This window comes from Nelusetta ayraudi, unplaced genomic scaffold (genome assembly GCF_046127955.1).
Source record: "Nelusetta ayraudi isolate G7.1 ecotype Tasmania unplaced genomic scaffold, CSIRO-AGI_Nayr_v1 ptg000076l, whole genome shotgun sequence".
Taxonomy (NCBI): domain Eukaryota; kingdom Metazoa; phylum Chordata; class Actinopteri; order Tetraodontiformes; family Monacanthidae; genus Nelusetta; species Nelusetta ayraudi.
In genome coordinates, this window is record NW_027466126.1 from 825,634 (window position 1) to 848,190 (window position 22,557).

A 22,557-nucleotide genomic window follows, 5' to 3' on the forward strand; every position below is an offset into this window, starting at 1 on the left:
CCTGGAACCCTACCTGTATCCTATCATCTCACCCATTATCAGTATCTTCTGGACCAAGAAAGCAGTTCAGGAGACAGGACCCAGTGACCAAAAAGCTAGTCAAAACAGTAATGGAACGTGTAAAGTAAGTAAATTGATATTTATAGGACAGCTTTTTAGTTTTTTGTATGCGATTGTGGAGTGGTGGACTTCTCGGTCTCAATGAAAATGAAATGCTGGAAATCGGATATACATAATAGTGCCCTCTGCTCTATAGATTTAATTTAACAGGTACACTGTTGTTGCCAGTATTCTGAAGCTTCTTCACAATACATCCTGCTTAAGAAAGTATTTTCAATGACAAATTACAATCTTTCTCACTTTTTCAGACTGAAAGCAATGGGGAGGCTGTCGCAAATGGATCCTCTATAGCAGCAGACAAGAAGACTGACTAGAGGTTACAAATGTGAATGAGATGCATCAAAACCCCATGTAAATATTCCAATAATATAAGATAGAGAGACTATTACTTAACTTATGATTTATTCTTTCAATAGAGTGGTTTTAAAATCTTTATATGTTATTTTTTTTTATTTTTGGTCATAAATCCGTTGACACATTTCCACTTAAACTCATAAATATGTGTATTAGTTGAAACTTCTGTCTTCACAAATAAGTTGTTTAATTAAACTTGATATTGGAAAAAAATAAAACAAATTGCTAACACCTGTGTTTGCTCCCTTATTTCTCTTATACAAAGCTTTTTGTTTCAACAAGTCACAAGTTTTTTGTTTTGAAGCTTTGTTCCGACCATCCTTCTTAATACTGTCGTGCCTTTTAGGGTTCCCCCATCCACTTCTTTGATAATTTGCTGTTTATTTGTGCTTTGATACTTCTGAAAAATACTATCTTTATGCTGAAATAGAAATGATAAATAAAGCTGCAAGCACATTACACAATACAAACAACCGCGGATTATACCAACATCTATGTCGTTTCTAACAAAACAAACTGTGTGAAATTGTGTAGAAAACACAGGGAGTTGTGACATTTATAGTAATGCTACTAGTTAGCATAGCCGCGTAGGTTACGTTGCCGACGGTGGAGCTGCGGCGTCACCAACGCAACAGCAGCGCTTCACACGTCGTCATTACGCAGGGGGTGGCGACGTGGAAAACATGGAGGGAAGGAATACGCTGGGCTAACAATCATACCAAACATTTAGGGGTTTCGGCGTTGCTTAACTGGACATTGAGGAGTTGAACCAAATTACCGATTCTTAGACATAGAGGCTGATTTCCCAACGCTCGAAGAAGACGACAGGGCGGCGGGGAGCTTGAATGACAGGTAAGCCGAGCGGTCAGCTGATAGCAAAAGCAGTTACTTGCCTCCCTCTGGGCTGTCACTTGTCAACCTTCACCCAAGTAGAAAGCAAGTGGTTCACTTACTCTGTTAGCAACGGGGTCGTTCTATCAGGGTGTTCACAAGGTGCACCTTTAAAATAATAATAATAAAAAAAGAATAAATCTGAGGAGCACCAACGAAACTGGCTAAGCTAAGCTAGCCAACGTTATGCCCCCGGAGCATTGGATATTAATGCAGTCATAATACGAGATAACGTCACGGTTAAAGACATATAAAGAGCTACGTGCTTTGGTGGTAGTTTGTCGCATTGTTTACTTTCAACTAAATGACGCACCCCCCCCCCCCCCCCCCCCCCAGGGGGTACCTAAACTGCAATCTCGTCGCGGCTCACTCGGACAAATGTTGGCTAGCCGGCTATACCTGTGTGTCAAAGGTGTGTCATTTCAGAAGACGACAGGTCCTGGTTCCTTGTCTGTCATCCGGTTGTAGAAATGATCCAGTCTATTGCATGCACGCGTTAATATGGATCAACCCTGCTGGTTCCAACTTCTCAAATAGTTGGTCTTAAATTTGATTTCAGACTGATTTATTTGTCCAAATTGCGGCAATTTAAATAAAAAGGAAGAAAATGTTTCAGAAAAATTGTTGAAAGTGATATATTATCTTGTATGCTTTATTGTGAGCTGAACATCCCATTTGCCCAAAGGATCCTGTCATATGTGCCTGGTGAAGAAGAGGTCGAGATAGGTGGGTCCCGCTGAAGGGAGACAGTGGAGATGGGTGCCAACACAAGCCAGGTCAGCGATCTGTCCACCAACCCCAGTCTCAAGACCCTGGTCGGCACAGAGTCCATATCGGAGAACGATCCTTTCTGGAACCAACTCATTTCTTTTACGTTTATCAGCCCGACAAGCAGGTACACACGCTCACACGGGATGTTTGCAGAACTCTACTTTGTCAATGATCCAACAGTGTTGGCGTCTTGCTTGGCTAAGAAGCCAGTTAACATTTAACCCCTTGAATGAAGCTGGGAAGCAAAACAATGGCGTTGCAGCTCAGGGGTGATGAATATTGTTAAATATTAATAGAAAATGGGCATCTGACTCCGATAATATCTCTCTTACATTGAAGCGTTGATGTCTATAGAGACATGGCACTTACTGTAGTTTTGGGGACGTGAATTTATGTTAAAATGATGGATGGTGAAAAGTCAACGTGTCCCAGCTGGTCCTTCCAGTTCTTTTGACCACTTAAAATACCTTTTGCAAAATATGCAAACAGCAGAATGAGGCATGGTGATTACTAGCTTTAAAAGGCAGCGCTAGATTAAGGAAAAATGTGAAAACAGCAGCCATTCTAGCCTGGTAACGAATTAACAAATTAGTTAATCATTGAGTTAATGATTACATTTTTCTCTTTTGGTCAGGAAATGTTGCGGGAATCACTTGTGTGCCTCTGAGTCATTGTCTCAGTTTATTTCCAACTTTTTAAATTGTTTCTTCTGTCAAACAGTGCAGAGTCCAAGTTGCTGGATGAGGTTGTCGTTCCCCTGGCAAAGACCTTCAGTAAGTTGCATGATGTATTAAGAGAGGCACAGTCTCCTCTAAACTTCATAAGTTGACACAATCATAGCTTCAGTATTTGGTGAAACTAGTCAGGAATTTGCTATTGTTCTCTTATGTAAACTACTTATTAAACCCGTGTTTAATAAGTAGTTGCACTTGTCTTGCAAACCCATCAAAGAAAGGAAGTTGTGTGATTTGCATGACGTTGCTGCTGATCAGCTCTGTTTACTTTTTCTTTTAAAGTTGAAAATAATCCCAGAACGGGAAACTTTGGCGCTCTTGTGCGAGTTTTCCTGGGACGAACCAAAGAGCTCAAGATCTCGACAGAATGCCAAGAGTGAGTATGGGAATCTCAGGAGGTGGAAAGTAAATCTCAGCTGATAGGAACTGGCAGCAAAGATAAACACAAGGATTTTGTGGACAATAATAAAAGAAGAAACATATTTTTTTTAGAGACATTAAGGCATTGTTAATATTATGGGATAATGCACACACTTAAGCTGGGTTCCATCTGTAAATCTGGGACATGCACCAACTCATTTAGCAGGCCCTTCTCCATGGGGGAATCTATTTTTGGCACAGCACCTATTTTGACCTCGAGCGTGATGTTCCCATTTCTCCTCCGCAGTCAGCTGTTCATCTGGCAGGCTCACAATGCCCTGTTCATGATTCGCTGCCTGCTCAAGGTGTTCATCAGGGAGATGAGCGAGGAAGAGCTGCACCTGCACTTCTCCTACCAGGAGAGGGCACCAGGCTCCTGTGGAGGTGAGTCCCTGCTGAAGGCAAAGACATTCAATGAAGAAACAGAGGCTGGTTTGGTGTTACTAATTCATATAGATAAACTCTCATATTTTTTTAGTGTCCATCTTTAATTAGAGCTTCCCTCAAAAGACCTCCGGTTAAGCTGTTAAATACCTTTGTTGAGGGGCTTTGCTGCAATAGAAAATTGGGGATTCAACATTTAATGGACTCCAGTATTTTGTTAACTTTTTGGCAGCAGGGTCAGCCCCGTGGTAGCAGCAGCCACTGATGCTGCTACTAGCAACTATACCATAAAATGTTATTTGCCTTTTAATGAGAAAGTGGGAATGGTGACACAAGCTTATATAACAGTGGTTCTCAAACTTTCTCTGTCACGCCCCACCTTGGAGGAAGAACATTTTCACGTGGCTGTGCCTTGAGGGATCCCTATGAACTTGCAAGTGGTCCCATGTCTCTAGGACAAAGTTGACTTTTGACCCCATTGACCTGCATGGCATTAGGCCATAACCCCAGTTAATCCACCTTCCAGTCAACACTGTGTCAAAGTTTTATGTCTCGACAACAGGGACTTTTCTGCCAGGGTTGCCTGGAAAATGTTTGGGAACTTTCTGTTAGAAGTGTCTCAAAGTCACAATGTGAACTCGCTGAACCCCTGCAGAAACCCAGTAATTAGCTAATTTCCATCAATGTCGTTCCGTTCCTACAGTCACTATGAAATATGGATGAAGGAGAGGGTTGGAGTGGGTGGTGCTGGGGGTTGACGGGAGCAAAGACGCTGTGACTTTGATCAGCAGGGATCCGCCACGTGTGTGTCTCGTTATAACCCCCCGTAACCGCTTCATGCAGAGTCGGACGGCCAGGATCTCCTGGAGGAGCTGCTATCCAACCTGGTACACCTGATCGTCGAGGTGCCTCTGCTGTAAGTCACCTCCAGCGTGCGTGTGTGTGTGTGTTCAAGCATATTTTTTCTTTTTTTTAATAGGGCAAAGATATCTTCATTAAAATCCCTCACATTGCCAGACTTTAAAGTTTAGTGGCACCCCGCTGTGGTAGAAAAGTGATTATACAAGAACTTCAGGGTGTTCTTCTTTTGCCTCTTTTGTTTTTATTTTAACAGTGCATTTTATATTTTTTTTTATTTGGAACTTGATTTTCAACAAAACATTTTTTCTTTAGTGTCTGAATTAAATTCATCCTGTCTTTTCTTGCGATTACCTCTCGTGGGTTCTTCTATCTCAGACATAGATTTTTAAGGTTTTTAAAAATCCTTGAAAATCTTTATGATTATGTTATTTGTGTCTCCTAACAGAGAGGAAATGGGCCAACATTCTTGCGATGCAGTGCACAGATTTTTTTTTCTTGTTCAGTAACAACCCAATAAAACTTACTTTATCTCTAAGGAAAGAATGCCAAAATGTTGCATTAATCAGAGCAATAATATTGCAACTTAAATATGAAAGTATATTTTTTTCTAACTTATAAGAAAGTGTTTAGCTGCTAACAAATCCACCATAAAAGACAAGGCATACAGCTGTGCTTCGTGTTTTGATGATCTTCCTCAGCAGTTTTCCTCCGCCAGCCAATGGGAGCGCATTTTAAAGGGGCGTGTCCAAGAATGGCAACAGTGTTGGTTGTTTACAAAGTCTTGCAACTCTGCTCCTTCTCCGCCGCGTGCATGATTAACGCACGCCTTTTTTTTTAACGAGCGACTATTTCAGAGCACTTATTGATAGTGGAATTATCTCCGGTCTGCCGTTCAGCCTTTCGCCGAGAGACAAAGGCGCTTCAGTGCGTCTCTGTGGACATAATCTCCTCGGCAGTGGCGGAACAAGTTCACACAGACGCCAGTGGCGGTTTTGTCGTCGGCGCCGCGACACCGTTTCCCTCTGCCGCCTTTCCCATCCCTCGGCGTCAGAACCCCTCGCCGCCATGCGACCGTCAGGAATATGATGGCGGTTATTGTTGTGAGGATCAGTTCTGATGACGTGGCGGTGCAAGAAAATCTAATCGAGCCACTCTCTCTTCCAGTGACATCACTTACAGCATCCTGTTTGAGGCCATCACCACGCTGCTGGTGTTCTTCTCCTATCAGCTCTTCCACAAAGACATCCTCCGAGATGGACGAATATACCAGCACGTCATGAAGGGACGATGGTGAGAGAAGCCCCCTCCCCCAAAAAAAAAAAACAGGTCCAGTCTGGCCTGAAGTCAACAAGCAACTTTATTCACCAGTTAAATGTCACGTGGCAAAACAAACCTTTCTCCTTTTTCAATGAAACGTATGACAGAGTCCACAAGCTGTTTACGCTTTTCCCCGGTCAGTTCAATTTAAACCCACAATAATGAGACATCTGTATTGCCTGCGTCCACTTTAACCTTGCGCTCTGTCATTTAATGTGAACAGATGAACCAGAGTCACGCATAGAACTGGAAATGGGAGCGCCCGTCGCAGAGAAAATATCGAAATGGTTTACTACATACGTTGACCTGCGTTTACGTGGGTTTGAACCCAATTTCCCCCCGCAGCGTGACCTTGAATATTGAAAAGCACGCGCGCTGCGGCAGGACCGCCGGCCGCCGTCCCGGGGCCCTCCTGTATTCCCGTTTTACGTGCGCAGACAGAGGATATGGAAGCAATTTTCTTGCCGAGCTCTCAGTGTCTAAGTGCCAAGAGAGAGCACTTTGGATTAATTGCCACAGAACTGAAGCACGGCTGCCAAGTAGCTGATGTTGGCGAAATAGATTAGAAGGTGATAAAATGCTTCCAGCATTCGGTACGTCGGGGTCAGCCGTCGCAGTGTTTGAAGGGGCTAAATCATAGTTTCCCATCAGGTTTTTTTCATTTTATTTTATTTATAAACCGCTTCTGTGTGTGTTTTCCAAGGTTGGGACTTGGCAAAAATGTGGAAAATAATGACTTGAATGAAAAATAAAAATGATTCAAGGATGATTGTAAGATTTTAAAATTGGAGAAAGTCCACAGGGCTGGATAACTACTGGTTTCTTTTACTGTGACTCACTTACTTTGCTCCATTCCACTTTTAGATAAGAGTAAAATAATCAGTGAGGAAATCAGAATAATACAGATTTTTTTTAAAATATGTAAATTATACATATATATATATATATATAATATATATATATTTTTTAAGACAAATTAAGTGAAAAATGAAAATGGCTAAATATTGACATTGACCAGGGTAGATATGTGCAAGAACAGAGAAAAAAAAAGTCCATAATCTAATATTTGCAAAAATGTTTTTGGAAACTGTGCGCTTTGTCAGATAAATTCCTGAAAAAAAAAAACATAATCAAATCAAATAGGAATCAAATATCCTGTGACTTCTCCCAGACAGACCAGACACTTCGCATTCCTGGTAATTTTGCTGTCATGCCGAGACCTTTTCCCCTCAGTCTCTGTTTCCTGTCTTTGTTTTCCGCAGTCTGTGTTTAACCAGCCGGCTGGTGAAGACGCTGCTCTACAACTTCATCCGCCAGGAGAAATGTCCGCCACCGGCCACGCACATCTTTGAGCCCAAAGACGAGGGAGGCCTGCTTTACGGCCTGGCCTCTGGAGTGGCAAGTACGTTTGCGGGCCGTATTCTCACACAGGTGGAATTTACACACACACAAAAAAAAAATAATAGCCTCGGAGTCCAATCTTTTTGTTTTTCAGACTCCTTTAAATAACACTTTAATCTCCCTTCAGCGACAATTACAGAGGCCTGAGAGGGCAAATCCTGTGTTTTTATTTTGTGGATTTATCTCTAATTGCTTCTAAAAGCCAATGAAGTTGCCTGAACTTAACACGTGAAGAGCTAAAGTCTCGTTATTAGCCTTCGTTCACACGCAACACGTGATAAAGTAGTTGTAAAATAGTGTTTTCTCCCCTCTTAAATAGTTTCAATAAAGAGTGAATAGGTCTCTGAGGTTTGAAGATTTAACAAAATACCAAACTAATATGTCAATGACCTTCATGCCCTTATTATCATGTGTTCCTGACCATTTTACTGTTCTCTGGCCTCTTCTGGCCTTTAAACACTTTAAACACCATTTGCATTGAGGTGCAGTGATATCCTGGCTTCCTACACATCAAAATAAAGCCTTTGTCATAAACGCTAATAACCTCAACCGGCACCACCAACACGATGCTCAGTTTGCAAAATCAGAGCTGCGGTGTTGAAAAGGAAAGAGGAAAGACGCTTCCTTCCCTTTGGAAACATCATTGTGAGGGGAAAAACGAGAGAAAAGATGATCCATGCCAGTGTGATAGGAATATGATGAGTCATAAATTAGAAAAAATGAAAAAAGTGCACGTTGTAGCTTGGTAATGCGCCCTGTGCGTGTGCGTGTCTGTTTGTTTGAGTGTGAGAATGAGGCTACCCCTCTTCCCGCCCACCCCTCCCCTCCACTCCCCACCCCTTTCAGATAAATGCTCTTTGTCGGCTCTTGGTGGCAGATTCCTATCAGTGAGCCATCAGCATTCAGGCCAGCCTGACTGTCTGTCTGCGGCCGGCGATGTGGCCGGCGATGAGTTATGGTGCCCCGTCCTGTTCCGTAATCCCCCAGAGCCCGTCTGTCTGCAGCCGCCTCCCTTATACACACACACACACACACAGACCGACAAAGACACAAGCCACCTTATCCTCCGCCGCTCAGAAACAACACTTGTTTTCTTTCGCCGTCTCCCCGTCTGGTGCGCACACAGGCGTCTCCGCAGAGTACACAAATGCGTTTTCACTTTAGAGTTGGCTCGCTGCGGCTGTGTGTGCGTTTGTTTTTTGTGCGTGCGTGCGCGTCGCTCATCCAAAGCAGCTGCCGGCTCCTTTTCTGATGCGCGTCTGCATCTCTTGCGGCAGTGAGCGACTATTTGGCAGGTGATCGGGGAGTCCCATCGGTTTCTCAACTTTACCTGGTAGTGACGTTTACATGCAGAGTTTAATCCAGCTATGCTTAAAATTCGGTTTTCTAATCTAATTGGACTTCTTTCCTCGTTCCAGTAGACATGCAGCCAAGAAAATCGAATTAATCGCCGCGTTTCCATTACCCCTAGAATTGCACAAAACCTAAATATCGCAAATAAAAAACTGGCAATGGGAACACACCTAAACTTCGAAAAACCTCTCAAATTTTGCTAAAAGGTTTTTACGCTCTCATGAGGTAGTTTTACAAATGTATCGATGTAGAGGAATATCGCAAAAGTGTCATGGAGACACTTTTTCGCATTTACACATCAGCGGACGTGACGTACAGGGGTCACATGACCAGTTCACTTCAAGTGAAAATGGCACATTATGTTTGGACGCAGGAGGGAAGGGAATATTTTTTTTTACAAGCAATCAAAGAGAAAAATGTAACTTGACAGCAAACAACATCGAAATGCAGATTTATACAAGAAATGTTTCCTCAAAGTGGGGTCTCGTGAGAACAGATTTTACCAGAATTACAACTTATGCGCTTCACACCATTCAATGGAAACACTTACAAATTGTAAGTGTACTTTTTCGAAATTTAGAAATATCGCTTTCATCTTTGTGAAAAACTTCAATGGAAACACAGCTATTGACGGGAACGTGTCCTCCTCCCCAACACTAGGGGGCGATGTGAGTCTTTTCAGCATGTTAATTTCCGGTTAACCCCTTTTCCTCGCACAAAAGCAAAACAACTGGAGCCAGATACAACACCGGTGTTATGTTATTCGTCTTCAATTTACTGGGTTTCACTCAAACTTGTAGGATGGCACAAAGATCCAAGATGTAAAAAAAAAAAAAAAAAATAGTTCAAAAGTGTGTATTTTCTTTCTTTTTGATTCCTCAAACACACTAGTAATGTTAGTCTCCATTACACTTCATAGTTAATGTTCGGATAAAAAGAGCATATATTACGCACGCACACATGGTTGTCTTGGTTTATTTACGAGTTTGTCGTCCTCATGAAAGGCTTGAAGGCTCAGCTTTGTTTCTCAGAAGAAGAAAAAAAAGCTGGACTGTATGACCATCTAATCATGTAGTGTGCTCCCCAGTTATCGCTGCAGCGCCCGTTCAACATGTGCCTGCTTACATCATGCCAGTTGCTCAGCCTCCAGGAATCTGTCGCCCGCCGATTTCTCAAGAACTGGCCGTCTAAACCCTCTGACCCGCGGCAGAAAGAGGCTCGCAAGCGTAAAGTTGATCAAAAGAATGTTTCTTTTCTGTCTTTTTTGCTTTTTGAGAGAGAGAGAGAGAGAGAGAGAGAGAGAGAGAGAGAGAGAGAGAGAGAGAGAGAGAGAGAGAGAGAGAGAGAGAGAGAGAGAGAGAGAGAGAGAGAGAGAGACTGGGCAGATGCCAGCCTCAGTCTGGAGGAGAGAAGTGCTGCAAAGCAGAAGAGTAAATTAATAATATTCTCCTCATTACCAGCAGTCTAATATCAGCTGCTCATTAAGTGCACCACTTGTGTGTGTGTGTGTGTGTGTGTGTGTGTGTGTGTGTGTGTGTGTGTGTGTGTGTGTGTGTGTGTGGCATGTCGTGAATGTGGATTTGGCGCTGGGCCACCGCGGGGTGAAGTGGACGTCGGGGCGACGTGATGAGAGGCTCCTCGGTCTGAGTCACGGTCTCATTTTCTCATATATTTACTTGTTTATTTATTAATGCGCCTCGGTCACGTATCGTGATGTAACGGTAGAATTCACAGCCTTCTGTCCAGACGCATTGAATAGAAAAAGAAACGCCCACTGTTTCTGTTGCAGAAAGTGTTCCTGGGCTCATTTAATTGGCTTTAATTAGCACCTACAGTTCATTGCGTGTGTGGGGATTTCTGCGGGTTATTTGCCGTCCTCGGGGGTTGTTGTGTACACAGACTAAAAAGTCAAGCGAGGCGCGTTTGCGGGTGCAGCTGTGTTGCGTGTCCCAGAGCTCCTGAGTCCTTTCCCTGCGACCCACAACCTCAAAAACAAATATTCAGACTCCAGCGCGGCGGCCGCGCCGGTCCACGTGCAGCCTTTCCTCCTTTCCTCACTTTCCATTTCCCCTTCCTCCTTCATCACCTCCTCCTCCACCTCCTCATCATCCACCTTCTTCTTTTTCCACTGGGCCGGCGGCCAGAGCCGGAGCAGTGTAGCATTATTGGGTTTATGTGGTGGGCAGGCAGACAGGCAGAGGGAACCGAGCCAGACAGATAACAAACGGCACCCACTAAGGTAGACTAGAACCGCGTGTGTGTGTGTGTGTGTGTGTGTGTGTGTGTGTGTGTGTGTGTGTGTGTGTGTGTGTGTGTGTGTGTGTGTGTGTGTGTGTGTGTGTGTGTGTGTGTGTGTGTGTGTGTGTGTGCGCGCGCGTGTATGTGTGAGTGAGAGAGAGAGGAATGGAGAGAGTGAGTGCAACATTGTGGCTTCCAGACCGGCCTCTCCGACTCAACCGGGCCGGTCCTGGTTGGTGCCACTGATGGGATGAGCCGCCTTCCACCAGATGGCAGAGTCCAAGATGGTAGCCTATTCATTTCAATGAAGTTACTCACCCATCGTATACGCCCAAAAAGTTCCGCTTCCGCTTTAATGGGCCCATAGAGCATGCGCAGTAGTGTCACTTCACATCATGCCTCTGTAACTCACATGATCTATTTGGCCAGTCAAAGCAGCTCTGGAGAACGTCACTTACAGACACGTCAGGACGCAGCCAATCAGAACGAGCTGAGACACAGCAGCACGTATGATGTTGTGACGTCGCGCTGGGAATAAACTCTTTTCTGGTGATTTTCTGGCCTTTATCATCAACGACTAAAAGACCATAATTGAAAAATCAATAATAGAAAGATTTCGTATGAATTGTGTTTCAGGTCACAGACGTCCTGTCAGCCGTTTTAAATGTGTTTATTTTTGTATGGGGAAAATGCTTTTTGGGGCCATGGGATTTTCTTTGTTGTTGTTGTTGCTGCAGTACTTTGAGTGGCCACTGGGGGAAAGCGACACGTCGCCATATTGCCAGTCCGGTATCCAGTTCTTATAATACATCCGTGTCTTCCACCCACGCCGTCGTTCTCTCTCACAGTCACTTCTCTGCGCCCTCGCTTGGTAACAGATAGAAAACAAATTCAGCTCAGTTGCAAACAAATGAATCCCCCTTTCTCGGCGGGAAAGCATGTGACCCTTTGAAGCGCCGATGTCGACAGAAACATTTCCCCCTCTTTTTTCCCCACCTATCCGTCCGGCCTTATGGTGGCGAAGACGTCACAGATTTTTATCTTCCGTCCTCTCATCCAGCGTAATGCCGGTGCTGAACATTTACTCCTTCGCCTCAGCAGCGTCTCAGAAAACAAAACAAAACAAAAAAACACGCCCTAGCTCAAATCTTATTTTGGTCCAGTAACCATGTAAACGACGACGTGAGCACATTCTAGTCGAACCGGTCGGGGTGACTCATGTGGCAAGATCAAGGAGAAGTGCGTGCAGATTCCAGGGTCCAGTGGATAGGGGAAGCCGCGCGTCCACCCTCCGCCTCTAGATGGCGACAGGCGTTCTCGGCTCCACCTCACTTTGACCGGCCTGGTGGCGGCTGCTGCTGCTCGGCTGGCCTCGGTTCCTGTCGGGCCTCTCTGTGGCCAGACGCACAGGAGCCAGAGTGTGTGTGTGTGTGTGTGTGTGTGTGTGTGTGTGTGTGTGTGTGTGCCTTGGTGCCGCCGCTTATCGCCTGCAAGCGCCGGCGCTCCTGGTGGCTCTGCTGGACGTTCTGCTCCCTCTGACCCCCAGCTGGCTCCAGTCTCTCTGCTGTCGCTGGCGTCCTCTGTGTTGTTTTAAAATTTCAGGCACTACGAGGATCAGTCTGACTCCCATGTTTCTTCACATTCACTCCTGTATTAAACCTAAAGCAGCTACGTATGGTTGGGTGACGCACAAGCTGGCATATGCTTGACAAATCTTAAGCAGAGATTTGAGGTCTTGTTAAGTGAAATTAATCCAAAGAATTTAGGAACGGCTACATCTGGAATGTGTCAAAGATCAGGGATCGATTTTATCTTTCTTTTTCTGCTGCATCCAGGTGACAAACATTGGTTAATACAGGCCTCAGATAACAAAGTAAACGTCATAATATGACTAAATGAACCTTTCTGTCTGTGTCCAGGTGGGCTGTGGAGCGTCTTCACTTTAGGCGGAGCCGGCAGCAAAGCGGGCGTGGACCAGGAACAAAACCCTTTACCCTTGTCCAATCAGAGCCTTTTGTTACTGCTCGTCCTAGCCAATCTGACCGACGGCCCCGACTGGCCCAACCCCTACCGACAGGCCATCACCTGTTTTAGGAACACGCAAGGTAGACGCGAATCGGGGGTTTGTCGCTGGATTTCAAATGTGCAGTGCGTGCGTCCCGGTCTTAATGTATTCCTCCTCCGCTCCCCTACTCCTCCACCGCAGACACGTCGTCGCTGTCCGCGGAGCAGCCTCACTCCTTCCAGATCAATTTCAACAGTCTGTACACGGCGCTGTGCGAGCAGCAGCGGTCCGACCAGGCCACGCTGCTGCTCTACACCCTGCTTCACCAGAACTCCAACATGAAGACGTACATGCTCTCCAGGACCGACATGGACAACCTGGTGGGTAGCGGCGGGCGACACTGAGGGAGGAAGGGGGGTTTGGTACAGAGTCCGAATCAGAAGCACGTTTATTACCAAGTTAGTTTTACACTTAAAACCAATTTGCTTTGAGGTAGTTGCCGCTTGATAAACAACAACAATATAAAAAAAAAAGCCTAATCTTACTAAATATATAAGAATATAAGAAATATCTGTACAGGAGAGATAAAATAAAATTACAAAATAACAGAAATAATAATATATAATGTGCAACATAAGTCCGTTATGCAAAGAAATGTGAGTACAAACAGGCATAGTTTTGCAAAAATACAAAAACAACAACGTAAGAAAATATAAATTTAACAAGAAGAGAAACTGTAACGAAAGTATCAATGTCATCATGCAGGTATTGATCCGATACCAATACTCACCTTGCTATCAACGCTATTGATGTTTGCGTCGATACGCCCTGCCCTGCTGGTGGGTGGGAGCTCTGCAAACCCTTCCCTCCCCTCCCCCCCTCCCCTCTTCCTGTTTTGTTTTTTACCGGGAACTCCCTCAGCATGAACGCACCTAAAGTGACGTTTAATAACTGGTCTGCAGGCCTGCAGCACGAGCGCGGCGTCGAGGATGAATCAATGTGTGACTCGATAATCCCCAACAAAACAAACTGCGCCATCCGGGAGGCGGCGGCCATATAAGACCAATGCCACGGCTCAGTAAACAGAGAGGATGCATGTATGCGCTGGCAGCTGGTGCTGTTCTGTCCATGTGGGACGGCGCCAGTTATTCTTTCCAGCCGAGTGAATGAATGCAGGCAGCGTCTTTGCACAATAAAAGGCTGTTTGTTTGGTTTTTTTTTTGCTTTATGAATGAAAATCCGCCGACGTGCTGTCGTGTTGAAAGTCTGACTTCTGAAAAAAAAATGCACTGTCTGTGACGGACGCCATTAATTGGCATCCGAAACTAATTAGAAACGGTTAAGTCATTAAATCCTGCGTGCGTGATAATAGACGAGCGCCATCCGTTACGTTTCATGTACATATTTTGCAGACTGCGGATCAATTTAGTCCTGATATCGGCGTGACATTTTCTGTGCGATTCCGTATTCATAGCCGCCATAATGAAACCCTGTCATTAGCAGGTCTGGATTGAGCTCATTACATCGGGAGCCGCCGGCAGGTCTAGCCGCCGGCTCTGCCGAGTATTAAAGCGCCGCCGCGCTGCTGCCGCCGCCGCCTTAATGAGCAGAGCGGCTCAATGGCGTGTTTTTTTTCCGTGCTCGCTGCAGCAACTGCTAACTGCACACGCTTCGCCGGAGGATTCCTACTTCAGGTCCCGTCGTGGGCCAATCTCATCTCGCAAACTTTGGAGTTCACTTCTGCTGGTGCGTGCAGTCGAGCGGATGCAAAGTGTGACGTAAATAAATTGTCCACGCGTGAACAATTGCCGTTTGGCTCCTTTCCCAGTGACCAAAACCAGCGGGGCAAGATGGCAAGAACAAGTCCAGTTGCCTTAACTTAAAGGGGTACTTCAACATTTCATTCCCCCTCTCAGGTGTTGCCCATCCTGGAGATCCTGTACCACGTGGAGGACAGAAACTCTCATCACGTCTACATGGCCCTCATCATCCTGCTCATCCTCACCGAGGACGACGCCTTCAATCGCTCCATCCACGAGGTGGTGGGTTGGACGCCGTTCGATGCATCTTTTTTCCGGCCCGTCCGCGCATGCCGCCGCCGCCGCTTTCCTTCACCGTTTCCTCGTCTCGCAGGTGCTGAAGAACATCACCTGGTACACGGAGAGATCGTTGACGGAGATCTCGCTCGGCAGCTTGCTCATCCTGGTTGTCATCCGCACCATCCAGTTCAACATGACCCGAACAAGGGTGGGTTCGATATTAGGTTCTATATCTAGAGTAAACAGTAATATATAGTTAAATGATATGGTATTTATTTTTTACAGGTAGTCATCAACAGGAACTAACGGGTCTCTTTTTCTTTAGGACAAATACCTGCACACCAACTGTTTAGCCGCGCTGGCTAACATGTCAGCGCAGTTCCGTTGTCTCCACCAGTACGCAGCCCAGCGCATCATCAGGTGAGCTTGTGCTGCATGCAGCAGCCCAGGGCTTCATTCTGTGGTTCCATTCATTCCTACAACCATCTATGCAACCCTTTCAAACACTTGGTTTTTTTTTTTTAGACTGCTCGCAGTTATGTAGCTACATCACTTTTTTTTAGCAAAAAAAAAAAAAAAGTGTCGCAGAAACAGAAAATTGCTGCTTCCTCTCTGGCTTTTACTCTTTACATGTTTCTTCAAAAGGATGAAAATTTGGCTTTTACATAAAAACGCTAGATATGTTAGGAATGAAATTAGTTTAAGAGCAAGAAAGAAACCCTCTAGATGTTTGTCTGAGGTAAACAAGGCTTCCAAAGCAGGGAGCAGAGATGGAAATTCTCATTCATACACCAGAACACTCATTCTTTTGAATGATTCATGCTCAAACAGCACAGACTGTTTAAATGTTATATAATTTGGCGCTCAACAGAGCAGTGGAGACGAAGGAATGAAATATTGAGGGAGTGGCGTGCGCGTGCGTGCGTGCGCGCTTGCTTGCGCCTGTGTGTGTGTGTGTGTGTGGAGGAGAGCATTATGGCTCATGAGGTTACAGAGGAAAAAGGTTTTGGCCGAGGAGCAGACAGACGACTCAGAGTACAAGGCCCAAAACCACACACCCGAACACACAAATACACAAAGGGATCAAGTGTTGTGAACTCCAGCATCACAGGAAAGAATGTTTCTTCCCTAAAGAGAGAGAGAGAGAGACACACACACACACACAGGCACGCACGGAGTCAAGGATCCTCTTATCTCGCTGCCTGTGTCTCCCCCTGCGTATCTCCGACTCTCTCTCTGTCTCTCTCTGTCTCTCTCTCTCTCTCTCCCTCCCTCCCTCTCTCTCTCCTTGCTGTTTTGAGGCAAAGAGGAACACCGTCTGTGAATGTGTTTATGTCTGCACAGCGATGATGTAGCGCTACTGACTCCGTGTCTGATGATAATGATGATGACTGTGATGGCCAGGGCTGGGCTCCGCCGACTGACTAAGATAAAGGGGGGGAAAATTGCGACCAGGACTTTCCGTCTGCGTCTGCCGCAAGCTGAACTCTGCTCTCTAATTGAAGCTCGGCAGAGAATCCGGCTTGATTCTTTCTTCTTCTTCTTCTTTTTTTATTTCATCCTCTCCTCCGTCATGTCAGCCTGCCCCTTGACGGGTCACTCTTTAATTTAGTGCGCGCCGACTCGAGAAATGTTTTCCTCCAAATCCACCATTAAATTGTTTATTGCTTATTATGCCCCCCCCCCCCTAATTTCACAGTGATCTCTGCTTGTTTTTCCCAGTGCAAAAACTCCAAAGCGCAACACTTGGATAAATAATTAAAAGTCAAGATGACAAATGGCAAACCAGAGTGATCGGTTAGATTTAAGGGTGCAAAATCTCTGCAGACCAAATTTATAATTTGAGGGGCTGCTGGACAATTAATGGATGCCTGAATTTAGGCATAAAAGAAATTCATTCAGTGAGAAGTTTGAAAGGTTTTTACATCAAAGGTTTTTTTTTTGTAAAATGGTCTGAAGGGCATTGGGTTTGCTTATTGCCATTAAAGTCAGGGAAAAAACCAGGTCACTGCGTTATTGTGTAGAAGCCGGTTAAAACACTGCACCCAATATCAATTGACGAATCAGAATCCATCTACAATGTAGTTATTGATATCAGTAATAATAGCGAAATAAATAATCTAAGCTCAGTGATAAATGGCCTCGGCTAAAGCACCGACGCAGCACAAAACCACCGTGTGTGTTCAGATTTTAAAAGAACCCACAGAATCCTTTGAAGCGATGGAAACAGGACAGCTTTACATTTCCAGTGTGTCACAGTGAGGCGTGTCTGTCGTTACCTCAGCCACATAAATGATTCCTGGGTAAGTCAAGCAGCGTGGAAATCCCTCCAAGTCACCACGTCCTGAGTCGGATCTGTCACTGCCTCGGCATAAATACTGGCGCTCGGGGCAGGAAGGCGCAAAAAAAAAGAAAGACAGAAAAAAACCCACCCAGGTGGAAATCCGTTGGTGGTCTCTCATTGGAAATACTGACCAGATAGTACAACAGGTCCCATTAAGCAGCCGGCCCGCTAATGGGGCTTTTGACATGAGGTCCGCAGATAAGGAGGAGCGCCTCACAAGGCTGCTCTGATACCTGGCCTCAGCCATCACTCGGCCAATTAGCCCCGACAACGATCGCTGCGTTCTCGCGCTGACAGAAGGACAGGTGTAGCTCCGAGGGGCTTCAGATCACCTCTGTGCGCGCCGCTTCCAACCCTGGCCTTTGAACTTTTTGGACAATTTTTATTTAGAATTGATTAACACGCTTAAAAAAAAAAAAAAAAAAGTACACATTTGGTGAATAAGGCCTGTCTAGAAAATACGCAACAAAACAGGAAATGATACATGATTTAGCTCACACCCTGAGGGAATTAGTTCATTCTTGCTCTGTGTGTGTGTGTGTGTGTGTGTGTGTGTGTGTGTGTGTGTGTGTGTGTGTGTGTGTGTGTGTGTGTGTGTGTGTGTGTGTGTGTGTGTGTGTGTGTGTGTGTGTGTGTGTATTGACCCACTCCTTTCGCAGCCCAAGGCCACCCAAGCGTACTTTAGGACATTTGATGTATGTCTCCGTCCGTCCATCCATCCGTCACGCGCTGTCTGGCCGTTTTTTTTTCCACGAGCCCGTAAATACACAATCAGCAAAGTGAGTCAGTCAGACAGCCAAGTAACCGACCGTCCCCTTCATCTGGAGGCGACGCGCATTGTACATGTGCATTCAGAAATAGGCTTTTAAAGGGGGAGAAAAAAAAGTGTTTTTAATCTATTTTTTTTTTTGTAATTTCGAAGTTATGATTTTGAAAGTTTAGCACTCAGTTCTATCTAAAATGTCTCAAGGCTGTCATATTTTTTGGATTTTAGGATTTTATTGCAAGGTTTCCATCATTTTTTTCAGCATTGTATTCTGTCTTCAGCTCATCGGGTTAACAGCCACTGTTCTGGGTGTCCGAGACACAGCAGCACATACGACATTGTGACGTCACGCTGGGAATAAACTCTTTTCTGGTGATTTTCTGGCTTTTATCATTTTTTTAAACAACTAAAAGACCATAATTGAAAAATCTACAATAGAAAGATTTGCTATGAATCACGTTTCAGGTCACAGTCATCCTGTCAGCCTCTTTGAAGGCGTTTATTTTTTTTATCGCGGTCAATGGGAAAAATGATTTTTTTGGGCCCGTGGGATTTTTTTTTGCTACAGTACCTCGAGTGGCCACTGGGAAAAATAGGTGCACCGCCATATTGCCAGTCCGGTGTCCAGTTCTTATAATACATCCATGGTTTGGCCTCCTGCTGCAGAGCTCTGTGCCGCCGCTCTGACTCTGTTTCCTCTCTCTCCCTCTCTCTCTCTGTGCGCAGCTTGTTTGCTCTGCTTTCCAAGAAGCACAACAAGGTTTTGGAGCAGGCGACGCAGTCTCTGCGAGGCAGGCAGGGCGACAACGCAGCCCTGCCCGACTACGTGAGTAAAACACACACACGCAAACCCACTGACTGTGCGCTGCAGCCTCCGTCCCTCTTCATCTGGTCCGCACGCGCTGTTTATCATTGAGTGCCGAATCAGGCCGCGTTGGGCTTTCTGCAGTGATTCAGTTTTTCAGTGAGAGTGACTAAATAAAATGCTGAAGCAACTTTCAGAAACAATACATTTCATAATAAAACAAAACAATGTATTAGTTCTCACGGGCTAACGATTTCCACATTTTTTATTTTTTTTTTTGAAGTTTAGTCCCGTCTATGGAAGCCCGAAGCGTTCAATCGCTCATACAGTTTTTTTACCCTCGGCTTTTCCAAGATAACAAGTAAATTTCCTTTTGTTTTCTGGAGACGTCGAGTCATCTATTGATCTTGCTGTCTCGTGAAAATGAAGGAGAAAAAAACGTATGAAAGCGTGACTGCTAAGGGCTTCCGCAAGAATCTGATTAAGTTTGATCGTTTTCAATTGAGCGGCAGCGTTCCGTGGCGTTAAATAAATAATCATCCGGGGAATTTAATTGACACATTTCCCGACAACCAGATGATTTTTTATTTTTTTTTTCAATCCCGCTCGTCTGTCAACATGATTGCGCTGCATTCGCACCTCTTCTACCTCGGAGCGTCTTTTCCCCATCGTGGAATTTCTCTTTCCTCCCTCCCCGCCTCAATGTAATTATTCTGACAACTCCACACTCTGCTCCTGGCAGATGTCAACAGTTTGCAGCCTCTATATTTTTTCTTCTTCTTTTCAATTCCTTGACAGAATCACATGTTCACACATCAGGCTTTCTTAGCCGCAGGACACGTGCGCACGCTCCGGTCCTCGTCATCTTCATCCTTGATGGAAACAGAGTCGGCCCTTTGCAGAATAATATTTAATCAAAGTGTTGAGCCGAAAAACCGACTGCTCTGCTCTGACGTTCGCTGCGGCACCAAAGTAACATTAAAGCTGACGAGTTGGTCGTTAATATCCAATTCAATTTTGGTAGTTTGTTAATTGCGCAAACGAGGACAGCGCTGCAATCAGTGTTTGATGTTGGTGTGATGATGTAGAGATTTTGAACTCTCCAACATTTCCGAAACTTGGTGATTCCTTTTGTGCAAAGCTCCTGGCTTTTGTATTAGATTGCATTGGTTGGTCTGATTGTATTCATATGGTTGTGAGCGTGTGAGTGTCGGCCGGATGCTGATGTATCGGAGGGTCCCTGCGGATGCCCCGAGGTGTCAGGCCAACGTGAGAGTTTTTGAGTGCTCCCCGAACCGTGCGTCGACTGTCTGATGAGGCATCTCTCAGGCACACATGCATGCATATCCGTCGTTGGCGCTTTCTTTTTTTTTCCCCCGAGCGCTTCCCTTCAGGGCTTGTTTTAATGCTCTGTTCAATTACTTCACTACACGCGACTTGAAATGAGGAACGACGCCGTAAAGAGGCGTTCAATTTGCCTGTTTGCGATCACGGTGCGAGCACGGTGCATGTACACATGGCCAAAGGTCAAGTGTTTAGTGTCCTACACAGCAGTTTTCTTGCTCTTGGTCCCATTTCAGCGTGTTCCTCCAGGGCACGATGCAATTTTTTTTGTTCCATGGGAATTGTGATGTTTTTTTTGCTGTTTTTATTTATATTTCCTAGAATAGCGTCTGACATGCAGTCTGGGTCATTTCAAAAGGAACCGGTTCGCGTTTGTGAGACAGCCGTTATCCTTGATTCTTAGACTATACTACCTCGACGTGACATTGGTTCCCATATACACCTACAAGTGTTTGTGCGGCCGCCGCTCGCAGCCAAACGGGGGGGAGAAGAAGAAGAATCATCTCAGCCAGAATGTGCACAACAGTGTTGTTTAGTCCCCGAGCACAACATATCTGGCACTGTGAACTCACACCAACAACATCCTAATGCTAACAACAAGTTAGCATTAGACTATAGTGGCTAGCAGCTCCACCCAACTACATACTTAGATTAGATTAGATTAGATTAGATTAGAGATTTATTGCCATTGTTTCTTTGTCAAAAGTGTGAGACACAAGCAGTTAAAATGCTTTGGCCTCAGGACAGAGAAATGTTTTGTACACGTGTTTGTCAGCAGTGTGAAACTGAGTGTTTGTTATCACTGCGATTTGCAGGTGTTTCCTACAAGATTTGACAAAAATTACATTTGCTTTTGTGTGTTTATGTTTGTTTGCTGTCAAGTATGGTTGTTGTATTTTTCTCTTTGATTACTTGTAAAAAAAAAAATATTCCATCTCCTCCTCCATCCAAACACAACGCGCCATTTTCACTTGAAGTGAACTGGTCACATGACCCTGTACGTCACGTCCGCTGAACTGTAAATGCGAAAAGGTGTTTCCATGACACTTTTGCGATATACCTCTATATCGATACGTCTGAAAAACCACCTCATGAGGGCGTCAAGAGCTCTTAGCCATATTTGAGAAGTTTTTTTGAAGTTTAGGTGTTTCCATTCCCAGTTTTTTATTGCGATGTTTAGGTTTTGCTCATTTCTAGGGGTAATGGAATCGCAGCTAGCGTTATTGGCAGAATAAGTTGCAGGCCAAACACGGCAGCTGTGTCATACGGAGCCGCTGACAAACCCATAAAAGCTAAAAAAAATTTACAACCACTTTATCCGTAGATGTTCCTAACAGGTGATGTTAAACTACAGAACGCTGCTTTGATGTCAAGATTTTGTTTGCTTTATTCCATCGCTCTCATCCTCTTGCTGCTCACATTTAAATGACGTCATCGCTGGGTTAACATCCGTGCTGATTTCTACCAAAAGAGGACGTTGCTGTAGACGGAGGGAGACGGAGGCGAAGGAAGTGCCGGGGGGTGGGGGGCATCACTGGCAGGCAGAAGACACTCTCTTGCGAAGAGAGACGCTGGATTTTTCTTTTTTTTGCGACGAGCATCTGGAAGCAATGTAATGTGGCCCAGTCTGGCTCTGGCGAGGGAACTAATGTTTGTTTAATGTGGGATTGTCCTGGACGGTGTAATTGCTGTCTTTACAAGGAGGAGAGAGACGGAGAGGAGGGCATAAAAAATGTCATCAAACGCGCTCGGCAGCTGGTCGAAGCTGTTCGGCTGTTTTGTTTTTCCTTCTTCTTTTTGCGTTAATGTCTCGGCCCGCCGCTCTTCCGATCTGGCCGGCTCCTCCTTTTGATGTCTGCCTCGTCGCCTGGCCCATGTGCGCACGAAGAAAAACACACACACACACACACACACACACAAACACCAACCGCCCCCTTCCCTGGTCCTGTGTGTTTGCGCTGCTGTGTCTGGTTAGCGTCAGCGGGGAGAAGAGTGAAGGGTCGGGGCCCCTCGAGCCCCCGGAGGGAAGACCAGAGGCTCCCAGACCGAAGCGGGGACGCTCTGCAGAGGGGCCCCGCGGATCGCTGTCTGCGGCTCTTGATTGCGCGCAAGCTCGTTAGGAGACATGTGCAATGACATGTAGTGTGTGTTGTTGTTGTTGCACGGTTATTGCGTTGTGTGTGTGTGTGTGTGTGTGTGTGTGTGTGTGTGTGTGTGTGTGTGTGTGTGTGTGTGTGTGTGTGTGTGTGTGTGTGTGTGTGTGCGCGCGTGTGTGTCGCCTCTTCCCAGAATTGTGCAACAGTAAACAGACAAAGAGGCACAGAAGTAACATTACCACCACCACCGCCACCGGCTGGGAGCATAAACAGTGACACACACACAGACACACACACACACACACACACACACA

General features: G+C 45.3%; 1 protein-coding gene across 1 annotated transcript in view; it reads left to right on the plus strand.

The window, feature by feature from the left end:
• Window positions 1-1,111: 1,111 nt before the first annotated feature.
• The window catches only part of dym (dymeclin), a 43,298-nt gene continuing 21,852 nt past the window's right edge, over window positions 1,112-22,557 (plus strand). Inside the window, exons 1-14 of the mRNA XM_076043659.1 lie at window positions 1,112-1,326; window positions 2,051-2,260; window positions 2,857-2,909; window positions 3,153-3,246; window positions 3,538-3,674; window positions 4,518-4,590; window positions 5,700-5,825; window positions 7,115-7,254; window positions 12,764-12,949; window positions 13,051-13,229; window positions 14,766-14,891; window positions 14,983-15,096; window positions 15,214-15,308; window positions 18,725-18,824. Of these exons, the coding sequence (XP_075899774.1) occupies window positions 2,121-2,260; window positions 2,857-2,909; window positions 3,153-3,246; window positions 3,538-3,674; window positions 4,518-4,590; window positions 5,700-5,825; window positions 7,115-7,254; window positions 12,764-12,949; window positions 13,051-13,229; window positions 14,766-14,891; window positions 14,983-15,096; window positions 15,214-15,308; window positions 18,725-18,824 (1,563 nt within the window). The 5' untranslated portion in view covers window positions 1,112-1,326; window positions 2,051-2,120. The remainder of the gene's footprint in view (window positions 1,327-2,050; window positions 2,261-2,856; window positions 2,910-3,152; window positions 3,247-3,537; window positions 3,675-4,517; window positions 4,591-5,699; window positions 5,826-7,114; window positions 7,255-12,763; window positions 12,950-13,050; window positions 13,230-14,765; window positions 14,892-14,982; window positions 15,097-15,213; window positions 15,309-18,724; window positions 18,825-22,557) is intronic.